Source organism: Pimephales promelas, chromosome 4 (genome assembly GCF_988280905.1).
Source record: "Pimephales promelas chromosome 4, fPimPro1.hap1.1, whole genome shotgun sequence".
Lineage (NCBI taxonomy): Eukaryota > Metazoa > Chordata > Actinopteri > Cypriniformes > Leuciscidae > Pimephales > Pimephales promelas.
In genome coordinates this window covers 5,697,711-5,715,265 of record NC_142772.1, presented here as the reverse complement: position 1 = coordinate 5,715,265, position 17,555 = coordinate 5,697,711, and the positions used below count along the sequence as shown (strand labels likewise).

At 36.9% G+C, this 17,555-nt stretch overlaps 2 protein-coding genes across 2 annotated transcripts in view; one reads left to right on the top strand and one right to left on the bottom strand.

Annotated features, from left to right (window-relative positions):
• Nucleotides 1–7,782, top strand: part of lhfpl7 (LHFPL tetraspan subfamily member 7) — a 157,015-nt gene extending 149,233 nt beyond the window's left edge. Inside the window, exon 3 of the mRNA XM_039662441.2 lies at nucleotides 7,408–7,782. Coding sequence (XP_039518375.2) covers nucleotides 7,408–7,634 — 227 coding nt within the window. The 3' untranslated portion in view covers nucleotides 7,635–7,782. The remainder of the gene's footprint in view (nucleotides 1–7,407) is intronic.
• Nucleotides 7,783–10,033: 2,251 nt separating this feature from the next.
• Nucleotides 10,034–15,502, bottom strand: spata22 (spermatogenesis associated 22). Its single transcript, XM_089129761.1, has 7 exons — nucleotides 15,469–15,502; nucleotides 15,051–15,191; nucleotides 13,907–14,083; nucleotides 12,631–12,956; nucleotides 11,817–11,922; nucleotides 11,646–11,743; nucleotides 10,034–10,312 (listed from the first exon to the last, which is right to left on the bottom strand). The coding sequence occupies exons 1-7, from the start codon at nucleotides 15,500–15,502 to the stop codon at nucleotides 10,121–10,123; spliced, it is 1,074 nt and encodes a 357-aa protein (XP_088985887.1). The 3' UTR covers nucleotides 10,034–10,120.
• Nucleotides 15,503–17,555: the final 2,053 nt, after the last annotated feature.

Sequence of the window (17,555 nt, the reverse complement as noted above, 5' to 3'; positions counted from 1 at the left end):
GATCATGCTGTCAATCAGATAATTCCCACCTATAATGTTGTAACAGGACAAACTGGTCAAACTGGTGTCAGGATGAGGGTTTGATGAAATACTGTTGACGGCGGCAACTATATATGTGCCAGGCATCGTAAACCTCTATATTTACTATTTATTTTTATTTCTACTTGAACGTCGGTCTCTGCTTAGTTTATGTATTGTGGCCTGTGTATTTGCTTTGTTCTGATGCCCAAATGCAATATGATGTCATTGACAGTGTTTCTGAACGCTTGACTAAGTGTTATCCTCTTGTCTTGTTGATACGATTGGTAGGCTAAAAAATGAATTGCCCTACGGGGATAAATAAAGCTGTTTGAATTGAATTGAATCGAATCAAATTGAATAAAACCAGCAAAAAAAAAAAAATCAAATTTAATGCTATTTTAATCAAATAGATAGAATGAGTTTGACATCTACAAAATGTACAGGGGTTGGACAATGAAAATGAGGTTTCACATCTATATGCCTGGCGGCCAATCTTCAGAGTGAAGCACGCGTGGATCAGTGATGGTTTGAGCTCCAATATCATGACAATCCTGATTGTATTTGATGGACACGACACTGCCGAGGACTACCAAACCCTTCTGGAGGATCATGAGCACCTGATGCTCAAACCGTGTATCAGCATGATCATGCACCAACACACACAGCAAGACTTGTGACAGAAGGGTTTGATGAAGATGAAAGAGACGTTGAACATGCACAGTCACCAGATCTAAATATTATTGAGGTGTTTTGGAGGAGCGAGTCCACCAGCATCATATAGTGACCTGGACACTGTTCTGGAAGAGGAACGGCTCATAATCCCTCTGGTCACTGTGAAGGACTTCTATCTGTCATTCCCAAGATGAATTGGTGCTGTATTTGGATGCAAAATGAGGCCCTCACCATACTAACAAATTATTGCGTTGTAAAACCAGGTGTTTCATTGTCCAACCCCTGTATATTGATTTCATTTCATTCACAATTAACATTTATCATTTCATTTGCAGTTCCACACACTTTTGGCCACGTGCAGTTCACACTCGATTGTCACATGTCTACCATCATCCCTAAAGCAGATCCGTACAGCACTATCATTCAAAGTGATGGTGACATTGACCTCATCCCGTCCAATGAACATGTCATAATGAATAGCAGTAGTGGAAACAGTGGAAAGTCTCTGCTCTGGTTCAGAATCAAACCCTGCGAGACGTGTGCTATGAGAAGGGCAGGTTAGAATGTTATTACACTATTCACTGAATCTCATCATCAAATCATTTGTCACCAAAGCACATATTGCCAGTGGATTACAGCAGCGGCCACGGGTCGCATGTGTGTGTGGTTAGTCAACCCTGCCAAGCAAGAAATGAGGTTCTGCGGCTCAGTATTGCTTTAAGATGGAGAATGGGAATAGGACAGATAACATATGCCATATAACCTCTAACCTCTCCATACCAAACACAGCGCTTATATCAGACACTAAGCACAGTTTAAATTAAAGAGAAAATAGAATACGGTTGCATGATATATCATGACTTAAAGGTCAGAGGAATGTAGATGTGTCTTGTTGTGGCTACAACACTCACACTTGCAAAAATCTATGAGTTGATCCAAAAATGAAACTTTTCTGATTTATTGGCGCTCACCCTCCAGCTTGTGTGCTGGTTTCACATTTGTTAATGTCCTTCCATTCTTTTGGGGACAAATGAGATTTCAGAGCTATTGGTGGAGGAGAAAATTATTAGTGTAAAATGATTACGGAGTCCTAACACCATTTTTATCAGCTTGGCTCATTGAGGCGATTTATGCTGTTACGACATGATAGAAGGGAATTATCTGGTTGACAATATGATCAGCCAGTCATTAGCCGCGTTTGCACTGCCGGGTCAGGGCCGAGCCGTGCTAGTGCGTGCCAGTCGCTTTTCCACTGTCACTTCCGGGGCGTGATCGGGTCGAATACCTTGAGCCAAAGTGTGCCAGCTCAGGCTAGAGGCGTGCTCAAGGTAAAAGGCGGAGTTCATCGGTGTTATGGAACGTTATTATCTGAAGCAAGATGCACATTTCACTTTTTTATAGACCCCTTTTGCGCCGACGTCACCGTTACGTCACGGCGCTCGCTGGAGGCAAAACAAAGTGAAAACTGGAGGCGGCCAATGCAAACCAGCACAGATTACTTTTATTATTTTTAAATGTCATCTTATTGTGTTGTTTGGTGCAAGTATCAACGAAAAATGAATATGCTGTATCTGGATTTTTTATTTCTTGAAAATATTCACATGATTAAAATCGCACCGTCATGACACTCTTTACATTGTCGTCTTCTCTGCCCTGGCTCGGCAGAACTGCGGATCGTACACACAAGTCTTGTACAGGTCCATTCAGCACATAGTAATAGTCATCTAAAGATTTATATGCCCTCAGTTTCTCTTTACGATCGGTTTCTCTATAAGGTAGGTGTAGAAGTCAGGTGACCCAACCGAGGTAACGTAACGTTAATCCTGTTAGATCGTCCATGCATTAAGTGACCGTGTAGGGTCGGCCAATCTGGTTCCGTCCGTTAAAAATAACTTTTGGAAATAACAATTGCGGTCCTGGACAGTGAATGACCTTACACATTAAGATAAAATCGTATTTTCTCCAGTCATTGTTTAAAAAGAGCTAATAAAACTTGCTAACTAGCATTAGTGAAGCGGCCAGGGGGATCGTTCTGCCTCCACCTAAGCTCCGCCCACATAAAAACGTCACCATGTTTACCAACTGAAAAGGGGTCTATATCGCACAAAATAATCGCTGCTCGAAATGGAGAATTGCCTGTACTGGTCTGTCGAAGATACCAAAGATCTTCAGAGGATTTGGGCAGAAGAAAGCGTACAACGTCAATGTGACGACGTGTGAAGAAACGAGGACGTTATAAAATATATCGATGCTGAACTTTCTATGCTAAGCATTCAGCGAGCAACGCTTCAAGTTCAGGAAAAAATGTAAAAGTTGCGGACGCAGTGTTGTACAAGGCGATTAAAACGCACAATGGACAATGCGGAGCTCAGAAAAGGAGCTTGCCATGGTTCGACTTGATGGACGATGTGCTGGGTCACCGTCCCTCTGTTAGTGGCGACTCGCGAGACAATCGGGACACTATTGCATACCCGCAATGAAATGGGTTGGGTTGTATGTCGTTTGATCCAGAAAGGCGTGTTACTGTACATTCACACCACCGCCGACCTGAGCTTCCAAAGCGGCCGGAAGTCATTCATTTTCAAAGCTGGCTTTTCTCAGCTGCAAGGAGCATCAAATCCGTCGGCGTCGTGGTTTGGGCGTTTAGAGTGTCAATCAGAAAGTTGAAAGAAGCTCAACTTTATGGCAATGAGCTGTGATGCGGTTCAACGGCAAGCAGCGGCAAAACGCCAGCAACCAATCGGAATATAGACGTCCTTCACGCTGCCTGATTCCGGAGAAACATTCAATGTACACTTTCGTTCCTACCAAAACATTAGTTCAGAGAAAATGGAAGAGAAGCTAATCATCGCCGCTGCTGTGTTTCCTACTGGTTTCGTATCATTTATGACATGACGTTAATAACCGCATAAGCGCAACTTTTATTTGAAAGCGGGAATGCAATTAATTTGCTCACGGTGACACCGATTTGACCGCAATGATAATAATAATAGCTAACTTTTTTTTTCCGACCAAATGTGACAAACAGTTATAAAAATGCTGTCATTATAAAAGGTTTCTTCAATGTATTGCTTGTTTTTTCTGTTTGTTACATTTCATGTTGTGGCACTTCTATTCTCCTTGCAACGTTCAAAGAGCGTTCAAAGCGTCAACAAGCTTCCCCGTACTTTTGACAAGCGTCCTTGACAGGGCGGCCAGAGCTTCTTTGACACTACAGTTAAGGGCAGGGTTTAGGGCAGCGCTGTGGGGCTACTGGCTGTCGCTGTTCAAGTTTCTGTGTTCCTCAACATATGACATCAGAAACCTTAACAAATAATCATTCCAACTGAATTGGCTGATTGAAGTAATTAATTACTGTAATTGAAAATAGTTTGAGCTATTTTATATTATTTATTTGAAAGAATTAAAAGAGCAGTTTCACATCCATCCAACTGGTTGATATGGGATTATGTTGATATGGGATTTCTTCCCATATGTTCTTTATTTCATTAAATGTGAAGTAACCTATGTCGTTTCTGCAACACTAATGGCACCTGTGCAAGGACTGATTTGTTTTTCACGTGTATTTGTGCGCGTTTATTTATACTCTATTTTGCAGGCTTTACATTATTAGCACTATAGAATTAGAATTAGCATTATAAGTCGCTCTAGAATAGAAGTCGAAGCATGTTTCAGATGATATAATAATTTATACTCTGGAAAATACAGTGTGAATGCTTGGACCTATTTAAATGTAATATTTTTTATTTCATTGTTATTACCACAAAGTCAGTTTGTAGTAATAACAATTACTACATATATTGAGCTTTTCTGTCAATATATCGTTTTGTATCTGTATTATTTAATGTATGAGTTAATTATTTCCTATCGCAGTCGACAGTATGCTGTCAATAGAGCTCAACTAGTATTTAACCTGTGTTATTCCTTTAAAGCATGTCTTTGGTATTGAAGTGTGTTCTTTTTAAAGCAAACTCTGCCTCTTAGCTTTATGTACTCGTTGACCCTGAATCTAAATTTGGCCACTATTAAGTGGCTACCTTATACGTCATTTGTGAATCAAAGCCACATGTGAAAAAAAATGACCAAAACACCAAGTACACTTTGTATCACTGTGCAATCTGACAATCAAGACGATGTGGACTTTAAAGCAAAAGACAGACCGCAGTTCAGTGTCTGATAAGGTGTGTTTTATCATGAACCCCCCCCCCCCCAACAAACATTGTGTGTTATGGGGATTTTCCAAGACATATTAACCCTACATTAACCCTAACCCTCCCCACCAAACTTTCTACATTTTACATTTTCAAAAAACATCACTTATAAGCTGTTCTCCTCTTGGGGACCAAAAAATGCCCCCACAAGGACAAGGATTTCAGATATTGCCATTTTTGTGGGGACATTTTGTTCCCAAAATGTAGAGTTTACCAGGCCACACACACACACACACACAGGCTCAAGCTTTTATCTGATCCAGACTGCAATTGGCCCTGAGATCTGCAAGCCTCTGCAGTGAAGCTCTTGTTGATTTGACCCGCTTTAATTAAACTCCATACAGTTGCACTATCTGTATGTGTGTCTTTCATTGAAGATTGCCTTTAAAATGAAATTCTATTGAATAGCTTGTTGAGACTCATTGAATGTCCTGTCATATGAGTGTAAACATCCACTGATAGAGGTGATTTTGCTCTGCCGGAGTGGACGTGTTTGACTGCGTGTTTGTGTGGATACAGTCAAAGCTAGAGAAAGACATGATGATGCCATTAGCTGAGCAGCTTCGAGATGTCAGGCCCTCGCTGATAAACACTAGCACAGCTGGATCTGAGGCCATTCAACAGTAGGAAAGCACTTTTCTTAGTGTGGGTGTTTTTGTGTGGAGGATAATAGATGTTCTGCACCCCTGGGCGAAAATAGCCATTAAGTCATTTACCGGTTATGCAGTATGTTGAGGATAACCCGGGGTTTCATGTGATATTGGCGATGATTAAACTGATCTTAGATGCTGAGTGGTCAATATATTCAATATCGAAACACCTGTTCATCACATCACTGCAGCAACAATTGAATAACATTCAGTTATTGTTTACATGTCAGGGAAAATATTTTACAGTATTAATAGTTTTTCATATCTTAAAATGCACTGTCATTCAAAAGTTTGGTAAGATTTTTTTTATATATATATATTTTAAGATGTATATCTTGTGCTCACCAAGGCAGCATTTATTTAATCAAAATACAGTCAAGGAGGAATATTGTGAAATATTTTTACAATTTAAAATAATTTTTCTTTTTTTATATATATTTGAATTTTCAGCACCATTACGCCAGTCTTCAATCACATGATCCTTCAGAAATCATTCTAATATGCTGATTTGATACTCAAGAAAACTTTTTTTTACATTATTATCTATGTTAAAAACAGTAAATATTTTTTGTGTAAACCGTAATGTATTGTTTTTTTCAGGATTCACTTTTGATCAAATAAATGCATCAATGCTAAATTCTTACTGACCCCAAAATATTTTCTCAATATGTTAATGTGATTAAATACTATTTATCAGTAATATTTACTGTGTTAAATACTATTCACATTTATTTATATTGTCATCCAGCTTTAAACATTTTAAAATGATTGTTGTGACTTTAATTCAATCAAATTAACGACGCGTGTACTCAGCCAACATAGAAATCTGTCGCCTGGTTCAATAGATATTTGACAGCAAATGATTTTAACACTGGATATGTTCACCTAAAACTCTTCTATTGGCTTTCCTCAGTCACCATACACCACTCGCACTCATGGACTGTCACTCATCATCTAATGAATTTTGATTTCAGACATATATGGGCTGATGGTTTTGTGTATGTTTGATATTTCCATGGCAAAATTCCAAACAGTATTGCGGGCTTTTCTTTCATTAATGCTCCGTTCATTGGACTGAGACACAGCTCTACTGCCACCCTGAGCATTGTTGTTGATACTACAATATTTCAAATTTGAGTTTTCTCAGTATTTTAAAGAAGGCAAAAATGATAAATTTAGTCGGATTGAACTATTTTGTTTACAGAAAATAGAAATAGCCAACAGAATTTATAAACATTAAATGTAGATGTCAAACAATATCTCATGTTTAATAAAAGGTTGGCCTATTTCATGTTTTTTTATTATTATTAATTATTTTCTTCGGCATTTTAATGAATTCGTGTTAAATGTTTTATTTTCTTATTTATTTAATTTATTAATTGTTAAAAATAAATTTTGATAAAACAAGTCTAAGACAATTACCAACCACTTTTGTTTTTTTTAAATAATTTTCTGTGGGGTTTAAAATATTACTTTTTTCACTTATTGTTTCGTCTAACCAGTTTAATAAAGCTTAGGATGCTTTTAAGCAATGTCATTGTCTGACCTATACTAAATCTCATTTTCAGTTACATTTTCTTTTTTGTGCATACTGTGCACTTTCATTGTTTTGTTAAGCCACACATTAATTTACTTATTCTTTATTTGTTTGTATTGTTAAGTAGATTTCGTCTGGTTTTGTTTTGTTTTTCTTCATTATAATATTGTCCTGAAACTCATATAGTTTTTTTGTTTTTTAAAATGTAGCTTGCATCCAAATTGAACACCATGTATTATTGTCTTGAGGTATTACTTACATCTAACTTCCATTCCACCACTAATTAATTTGCTTTCTCTCTGTGTCTCTGTTCTAGTGGTCATTATGGCATCTGGTTTACTGGTTTACCCCTTCGGTCTGAACTCCAGCCTGGTCAAGTCTTTCTGCGGAGACTCGGACATCTACTACGCCGGGGAGTGTCAGATAGGATGGGGCTACATGCTGGCTATCGTAGGTGTCATGCTCACACTCTTCCTGCCCTTTTTCGCCAAGTACGCCCCCAAGGAGCATCTGTCACCCACCCCCTTGCCCACCCTGTTATAGAGCTTTAAAGACCAACATTCAACCTGCTCAGCCATCATTGCTATAATTTACAACAACAATCTGAGGATGGACAGACTGCTGAGTCTCTGCATCATTTGCCATGGTTGGTAATAATGATGCCATCAAGATGAGCAGAACTCAAGAGCCCTCATCCCCTCAATTCATCTTGTTTTATTGTGCTGGCGTCTTCCCATATTCAATAAGGTCCTTTCCACCCTACACAATCAACCTCCTAAGTGAAAAACTCATTTGAAAAGGATTACATGGATTTTGGTCTTTCTTTCTAATCTGTTTTTGGACTAGCTACTGAAAATAACGGAAAATGGACCATGGTGCAAATTTTGAGATTTTGTTTGCAAGGATCAAAACCAAAAATGGCAAATTAAATGAAAATTGACTAATATTTTCCAATGACTTTTTACTGAGACTTGTCAGCATGCAATGAAAGGGGAAAACATGACTTTTTAAATGGGCTGATTTAGAGCTTCTGCTAATGGATCAACAGTTTGAGAGAAACAAACTCAAACTCCGTCAATCTGACAGTTTTGCATTATACAGTTTCTAACACATGATAGTACCTATTCAAGAACCAACACTGTGGCTTAAGTGAACTCAAACCTTTTTTTATTCTCCGTGCGAGTCTTAAATTCACACCGAATTTTTCCTTCACTTTGTTTCTCATAACCCTGTGAGAGCCATCAAGTAACTGTGTATATATATAGTACGGACAATGGATCAGAAGCATGGACTATTCTCAACAACTGTATGTGAAAGTTAACTGATCCCACAAGTAAAACCTTGCATTTTTCCAAACTGGGTGAACGGGAAATGACGCGAAAGCCTCCTTTTGCTGTACTGAATTATTCAGGATTACACAAATCAGGAGCAAGGCTGTTCTTAACTTAAAGTTGGGCTTAGTTACACTGAAGCACTATGTTCTGGAAAACACCAACTTCTAACCACCTTGTGCCTTTTGACCATTGCTAATGCTAAGACTTAAGTACCTTTCATCAGGTAATCGACTTCTAAAACATTTTGTAAATGCTTTCTTGTTGGATTAACGTTGTGTGATTATTTCTGTATGTCTCCATCTTTCAATGACGATTAGTTTTAGTCGAAAGTCTGTAAAGATAAAGCTTCTTTATCCAAGATGATGGTGTTTTGAAAGGGTTTCAAACAAAGAACAAAATGATGAAAGCTAAATTAGCAAGTCATTAAACAAGACAGGAAAAACATTTCAGTCCTGATTTGTCATGACAGCTTCATGTATCACTTTAAGAAATTTCAACGATCAAATTAATCTAATGTGCTAATGCATTTACTCTTGGCACAGCAATACAGTGAAGCTAAAGCTTCAACTAGGATCATTCCATATTGCACTTGGTTCATTTTTGCTGTTGTGTTGATTCATTTGTGTGTTCAGACTGGCTGATAACATTGGCACTCAACTGCCCTCTTAGTAGATTTAACTCTGACTTGATATATTAAAAAAAAAACAACCCCCCATAATATGTGTGTACCTTTAAGCTGTAGCTCAGAGGACAGAGCACAACTTTAAACTGGCATCTGATGTCAAACATAGCAGGCCCTTTCAATGCGTTTTTGCAGGTGTACACTACACTGGCGTCCTCTGATTGCTGGTGTCGACAACTTGCTTTCTTGAGTTCTGTTTATGATCATGTATGTATGTGAAGTCTGATCACTGGTAGCTCTTAGAACTCGTAGATTAGTGCTGTGATGTTTTGGTTGTAAATAATTCTGTAACATGACATCCTGATGGTTGGTTCCCTTTTGAAATATATATTTTGAGATGTTACCTCATCAATGTGTTTGTTTAACCTTTGAAATCCTTAACGAATTGCTGTTATGTGTTTCTTCTTTGTAATAAATCATTTCATAAACGTAGCAAATTCTTCAAAGTCTTTTGAGCGAAGACGGCAATAAATCTTTAAAAATATATTTTCCAAGTTTTGGATTTGAATACAAATTGTTTTTTAATGCACCAATTAACAATATAAATGCATATACATTCTAACTCAAATATTATGCATATAAATTACAATTAAATAAATAAATATATTATGACAACTTACAATAAATTAAAATGACTTAAATACTATAGTACTGTATATGCATATAAATTGCAATACCTTCCGGTTAGATATGCATATTATAAATTAGAACTAAAATATTCTAAATGCTTCTCAATTATAATAATTAGAGATTATATAAGCAAAAATTAGAACAAAATGTTTTCTCAATAACTCAAATATTATAAATGCATCTAAATTATTTCTCAGAACAATGCAAAGTAACATTCATTCATCGCATACAGAATCAAAATCTTCCGAGACAGAACACAGATTTACTGTGATCCTGTTTTATCTTCAATATTTGAAGATCATCTCTTATTGAACTAATTCACAAAACAGAACCAACCCTAACTTCAGTAAAAGTCTGTGCTTATGTTACTCACTCGATCCCCATCAGATTTCACTGAGAGCCAGCACCACAGCCCTCATCGCTGCATCTGACGCTCTCACAGCCTCCTGCGCATTCCTTTGCTCTGACAGTGAAGCAGCTCGAACTGACACACAAGTCATTGTGTCCTTTTTCCTGTCGTAGTTTCCGACGCAGCGATGCACCTGACCTCTGATCAGTCTGGGCAGAATCTGATCCTACAGAAAAGACATAAAATGACTTTATAACTCTGAACATACTGTACATGTTTACGGTGTCCCTAACACTGTCACTGTCCCTAACACACAAATATATTATGTAAACGCAGACTTCTATTTTGGATGCGATTAATCGCAATTAATTTTTGCACAGCCCTAGTTTCGCTAGATAAGACACTCTTCCTCAGCTGGGATTGTACACAGCAGGATTAAGCACTTCAATGACCTTTGAAACTGCATTGATTTGGGCTTCAAAACATTGGTTGCAATTGAAGTCCATTATTCGAAGAAAAATTCAGAAATGTTTTCCTCAAAAAACTTATTTTCTCTTCCACTGAGGAAAGAAAGACATCGATATCTTGGATGACACTGGGGTGAGTAAATTATTCGGAAATTTTCATTTTGAGATGAACTAATCCTTTAATACTAATTAGAAATTAATACAATAATTATAAAATATTTGGAAAAATATACACTCCAATTATTTCAAAAGTTTGGGGTCTGTAAGATTTGTTTTATGTTTTTGAAACAAGTCTCTTTAGCTCACCAATGCAGGATTTATTTAATCAAAAATACAGTAAAACAACTAATATTATATTATGAAACATTACTGCACTTGTTTATAGCTAATAAAAAAAACCCTGCAAGGTCTAGAGATCAGATGTGTTTTGAAAATTAGTTAAAGGACAAGTTCGGTATTTTACAATTAAAGCCCTGTTTTAAGATCGTCCCTGATGAAATAGAATAGTTAAGATTGTTTTTTAGACAGATACTGCTGTCACAAGAATGGACTTCGACCAAAAACAGGAAGAAAATGGACTTTCTACGACTAACTTTCGTAGAAAATGGACTTTCTACGAAAAACTACGATAAAACCTGTTGGAAAGCATATTTTGCAGCGATTTTTGTGCGAGTATATCAGTGAACACCCCAGACCACTCGGTGAGTCTCACGTCTTTGTAAACTAAAGTTTTATGCGTTTTAATGAATGATTGTTCGAGTGCACCTATGCTTTCATTATAAAGGTGGGGGGGTGCTAACACAGAATCCAAAAATTATCGTGACAGGTGCATCTGTCTAAAAAACAATCTTAACCATTCTATTTCATCAGGGACGATCTTAAAACAGGGCTTTAATTGTAAAATACCGAACTGGTCCTTTAAAACCATGTTTTCAGAACTGCACAAGACGCGAAAGCAAAGGTCAAACACGTCAGTCTAGCATGTGCTTACACTGAAAAACATTAAAGAAAAGTAGTGCAGTGGAATGGAAAAAAATGTGTTCTGTGTGGATGGATGTAGCTCAGGAAGAGGACTAATGTTTCTAGACTCACAACTTCATAGTAAAAGCACTGGACGACCTCTTTCCCATCCCTCATGAGGAATTTCTTGGTTCCATGTTCTCCAACTGTAACTGCAGAGTCCAGTGTGGCTGTAAAGAGAGACAGGACTGTTAGACAACGATTCAAATCGAGGGGATCACATGTGTATGATAGTCTCCTCACCAAAGATCTCAAACAGCATTGGTACTCTGTCCTTATACTGGCTCCAGTGCTTCATTCCTTCAATAACAGAAGAAATAAGACGCAGCGATACCTCACGAGGGGGCTTCTATCCAGCAAGAGGGAAAACAAAAGTTAGCTGAACAATCAAAACAACATTTTATACTGAGAAGCAGAAAGTCTTTGAGCCAAAAAAGCTATACACACACTTTTTTCCACACACAAAAAGAATATAATTCAATTGAGTGTAAGTAGATTGTGACAAGGGTTGTAAAGTTCCAAAAAACACATAAAGATCAAAATATGGGAGACTCGATTGCACTCAATTGCACAGGCTTCCTCAAACTCGGTCCTGGAGGATCAAACATAGATTGCTTAATCAGGGTTGGAGCTAAAATCTGCAGGACAGTGGCCCTCCAGGACCGAGTTTGAGGAACCCTAGATTTAGATTTTTTGTGAACTATGCCTTTAACTTTGGCTATTATCAAAAGTGAATAAAACTGGATTACAAAAGTAGATGACAATTCTGTCATTAACTACTCATTAACTCTATGTCATTCCAAACCCGTAAGACTTTTTTTTACTTTTGATAATAAGCAAAGAAGACAGAAGATTGATATGTCACAGTGTGATCTCTAAGCTGAATTAAAAGCTGCAGAAACAAAAACTTTGAAGCTGCAGGTTTGCAGCATTGCATGATAGTGAAGTTGACTGTGTATTTTTACTTTTAGTTATCCGTTTAATTTATTCTTAGAGTCCAAAGACATTTTGCATTCTTAAAGTCTAAAATGACCGCCTCTATTACAGTAACACACACCTGCTTCTGAGGGGTGGTTTGGACACTTGAGCTGTCCATCTTTTCTTTTGCCCACATTTCACTGGTTGACTGTCCAACAGGTCTGAACTTCCACTTTCCGCTCTGACTCTGAGCTCCAGGGCTCTGAGTGCTTCCTCCTGTGGGTGTACACTGTTGGGGACGGTAAGGCATTCTGGGAGAATTTGCTAGTCTATTAAACGACTGTTGATTCTGAACGCCGCTGGACCATGTGGGCTGGCCCAACGACGCTGAGCTGCTGCTGGGAAAGCCACCATGAAGCTGGGATCCAAATGCTGGCAATGAATCCTGTCTCACTGGAGGCCTTTATAAAACGGTGACAAATACAAAATATACTGTCAAATATATTTTGCAGGATAACAAATAAAATGTGCTTAATGCGGTAAAATAAGAACGAAATGGTTTTATTCACCTTAAAAATATTATTGAATGCAAGTGAATCTACTTGACTACAAACTATACGGTTAGGTGACACTTTACAATCAGGACCTATTAGTTAACATCAGTTAATGCATTGCTAATATGAGCAATAAATTTGTTACTGTACAGTACTAAATAATTTAGTTAAAGTTAGTTAAATAAAAATACAACCGTTCATTGTTAGTTCATGTTAGCTCAGGTCTATTAAATAATATTAATAGATACAACTTTTGATTTTAAAGGGTTAGTTCACCCAAAAATGAAAATTCTGTCAGTATTTACTCACCCTCATGTTGTTCCAAAACTCTATGTGTTTATTTGTTCTGCTGAACACAAAGGAAGATATTTGGAAGAATGTTTTAATCAAACAGATCTCATTCCCCATTGACTACCATAGTAAGTATTTTTTCCTACTATGGTTGTCAATGGGGAATGAGAATAAACACATACTGTAGAGGTTTGGAACATGAGGGTGAGTAAATACTGACAGAATTTTCATTTTTGGGTGAACTAACCCTTTAATGTCTAAATAAATGTTGAAATTAACAAAAACTAGGATTAATAAATAATGTTATGCTTACTAATGTAGTTTAAGTGTTTGCTAAGGTTACTAAAATAAAAGTAATTCCTAAGGCTTGGGTCAGAAAGAAATAGGTCCTTTACAGTTTTTTATTTATTTTGTACAAAATGCCAATCTTTTTTGGTATATTTCATTCATGTTGGTTTTACTGTTTCAAATAATGGAAGGCAACTGATCTAGCAATCTTGCGTTTCTGAATAAATAATGCACATATTCTGACCCAGCAGCTTCTGGGTGTGTAGTCATTATTTCATAAATGAGTATCAGTTGAGTACCGGGCATAGACAGGTTTTTTTGGGTGAGGTAAAGGTGAATATCCTCGTCCTGCCACACCAGGTGAAGCAGCTGATCTCATGCTCGCTTGCTGAGGTGAAAGATAGGCTGGCTGGTTCCATTGACCACTCTGACCTAAAGGTAAAAAACAACAACAAAAAACTCTAGGGTTATATTTTATAAGACATGATCATGAAAGACATGACATCATAAGCTTTGTCTTGTTTTCCAGAGCAAATGTCTGAAGATTCTTATATCAAAATGCATTTACTGGAGATACAAAATTGCATAAAACATGCAAGTTTTGTTCTCTGTGAAATTTATCAAATTGAAGTGAGTTTATGATTAAAACAAGAACACAAATTTGCCTGTGGGCTCAGAAAAACTTACTGTAATTCAAAGGTGAGTTTTCACAAGTCATTGACAGATATTTGTTTATGTTTTAAGCATGAACTCGCTTCATTTTGTTCAGTTTTTCAATACTTTATTTTACATTTGCATCTTAAGTAAATGCATCTTCATTTAAAAATATTTACATATTTGTATTAGAAAACAGGACAAAAATACTGAGGAAACACAATTTTTGCAATGCAAGCAACATTTAATGCCACGACTTTATGAATTTAAGACTTTCAGCTCTGATTTAAGATCTTTTTAAAGGCTTAATTTGTGCAAGAGCAAATTAAGACTTGTTAATACCCAAAGAAAACCTAATAAATATATCTGTCTTTATCCGCATTCATACAGTACACTCACAAAAAGCAATATATATTATATAGAAAATATCAATGCTTGATTGTTTATATTGTTGCCGTATGAAACACTTTCCTATCGCCCAGCTCTTAACTGCAACATGAGCTAATTTAAATGTGCAAAATTAATATAATCTATGATCTGTCTATTGATTGTTTTCTGTACACTGTATAACTTATTTAACTTGAAACCAGTAATGCTGCACAAATTAAAGTTATATGACAACGATTATTCAGTGTATTATAGTGTAACATAATGACAGAATATTGAGTTGGAAAATGAATAGACAGAACATCTGATGCATAGTGTGCTGCATCAGAACTTGTACATGTTTATTCAGCATTAGATACAAGACTGACGCAGTGGAAACACATACTGGGAAGAGCAGAGGAGGAGGAGGAGGAGGATTGTCTCTCATTGTAGTGGTTGGCAGTGAAGAGCTCACTGTCAGAGGGATTAGATGTCAAAGGCAGCCTGGTCCTCTTCCTTTGATTAAACAGAGGCACGGAGAGACAGCCTGCAGAAACACAGAGAGACAAAAGTCTGCTTTGATTTCAAGCTCCAGCAACCTGAATAACACTAACTGCAGCACAGTGTTGTATTAGCAGATAAGCAGGTTTTTTTAGCCAGATTTACCAGGAGGTCTCTGGAAATAATAAATGGCAAGTAATTTGATTATCTAGATAGTAGATGGAAGACATAGACTGACCCAACTCTTATTTTTAGGTATTTCCAACCAAGTAACTTAACATAGGAATTCATAATGTGACAGTAAATCCAAACCTTAAAGTTACCTGCGTTTGGTTTCTGGTTTTGATTCGCCCACATCTTCACAAAAACTCCTCACACTGTCGGAAAGATGTAGCAATATTATTGAGTAAAAATGAAAAATATTACTATTAGCTAATTCATCTTTTATATGTATATCAGATGTATTGGCAGGTCTGGTTTCTCATAAAGACTGTACGTTAGTATTCAGTGTTTATTGTGTCGACTCAATGATAATTTGTTTGTCCTCGCTCATTCAACTCCGCTCAAAAAGATAAGTGTGGTAGAAATATGAACTAAAATGTTTCTATAATGATTTTATATGTAATAGTCAAGCTGTTTTTAAAGATTTGCCGGCTAAATTAACTTTGCTAATTTTACAAGGTCATTCATTTACGTATCAAATTGTGCTTACCAGAACAAAATTGCGTCAATGAAGAGAAAATATGTTTATTAGAAGCGCTCATTCGGTAGTTTAAGATGTATCTGTGGTTTTAACCCGGATTAACGCTTTGGCATTGTACAAATATTTGTTTATTGCGACGATATAATTTTGGCGCGAGGCCTGCCCGTGCTCTTGTGAAGTCCTCCTCATCCGCGAATCGATTCTTTCGAACAGTTCATTTTAAAGAGAAACTTATTCAGCGGTTCTTCACGTCTCATTTCAAGCATCTAGTCTGTATTGTCGTCTCGTCTCCTATAAAACAAGCACTATTAAAAAAAAATTAAAAAAATAAAAAAATAATAGGGGAAAAATAGTTGGTTGGTTGGGGACAAATTATGCCACATGCTTGTGTAAAAGTAATTTAAAGGCTACATAGCCTATAATAAATCGTTATAGGCCAATCAATAATATGTTTAAACACAAAATATTTTACGACCTTTTCAGATGTTGAGTGCAAAGAAAGGCAAAAAGAATATCTTAAACTGTCCGTTTGCCCACAGTTTTGCCCACAAACCTCTTCAATTCTGTAAAGTAGCCTGATTTAGGCGGTATTAGGACAAACACTGATTTTCATGATGAAAGCGATGTCTGCCAACCTCTTGTGAGTTTGTGAAACACAACAAAGGCCCACTTCCCAAGTTCCCAGACCCAGCCACTTCAGATAGGCTATATGATATAATCAATCATCTACTGACCAGTGACCATTTCAATGAGTGAAAAAAAAGGGTAGAATGAGCAATAGGGAAATTCAAACCTGAAATATGATCTCATGAAGGTTAGAAACATTAAATCTGAATTAAATCTGAACTTCTGCCCTTTTTTAACTAAAATCCCAAATCTCCTATTTTTTTAATAGGCCTAGCTGTTGGATAAATACATTCTGGAATATATTCATGATTTGTCCTGTGTGGCCTCAAAAAGTTTGGACAATTCACCCACACTTAAAATGTATGTCACTGGATAAATTATTCAACTAGTGGCATCTGCAAACAAATGACGCTAGAGCTCTGTCAGAACTTCTTTAATTGCCATTTTTTCAATTACTTTTAGCCGGTGAATGTATGTAAGTAAAGATCATACATGTGCTACAGTGTTTGCCTATAGAATTGTAGAAAAATTAAACATGTCTTTATGCTTCTTAGTTCTTACTGAAAAGTTCTTAATTTTTCGCCCAAAAAAAAAACGTAAGGGGTAATACTGTAGTTTTTTTTTTCTGGTCGAAATTTCGAATTTCGATATCTCAGCTCTGGAAGGGTCTAGAGCCTCCATTGTTGCACTCAGGTCTAAGTCTCATGGTCTTCTATCAGAATCCAGAGTTTTGAGAAGATTGGGGATACTTAATTTTTCGCCCCCAAAAAAATAACGTAAGGGGTAACACTGTCGTTTTTTTTTTTTCGGGTCGAAATTTTGAGTTTCGATATCTCAGCACTGGAAGGGTCTAGAGCCTCCATTGTTGCACTCAGGTCTATGTCTCATGGCCCACTACCAGAATCCAGAGTTTTGAGAAGATTGGGGATACTTAATTTTTCGCCCAAAAAAAAAAACGTAAGGGGTAACACTGTCAATTTTTTTTCGGGTCGAAATTTTGAGTTTCGATATCTCAGCACTGGAAGGGTCTAGAGCCTCCATTGTTGCACTCAGGTCTATGTCTCATGGCCCTCTATCAGA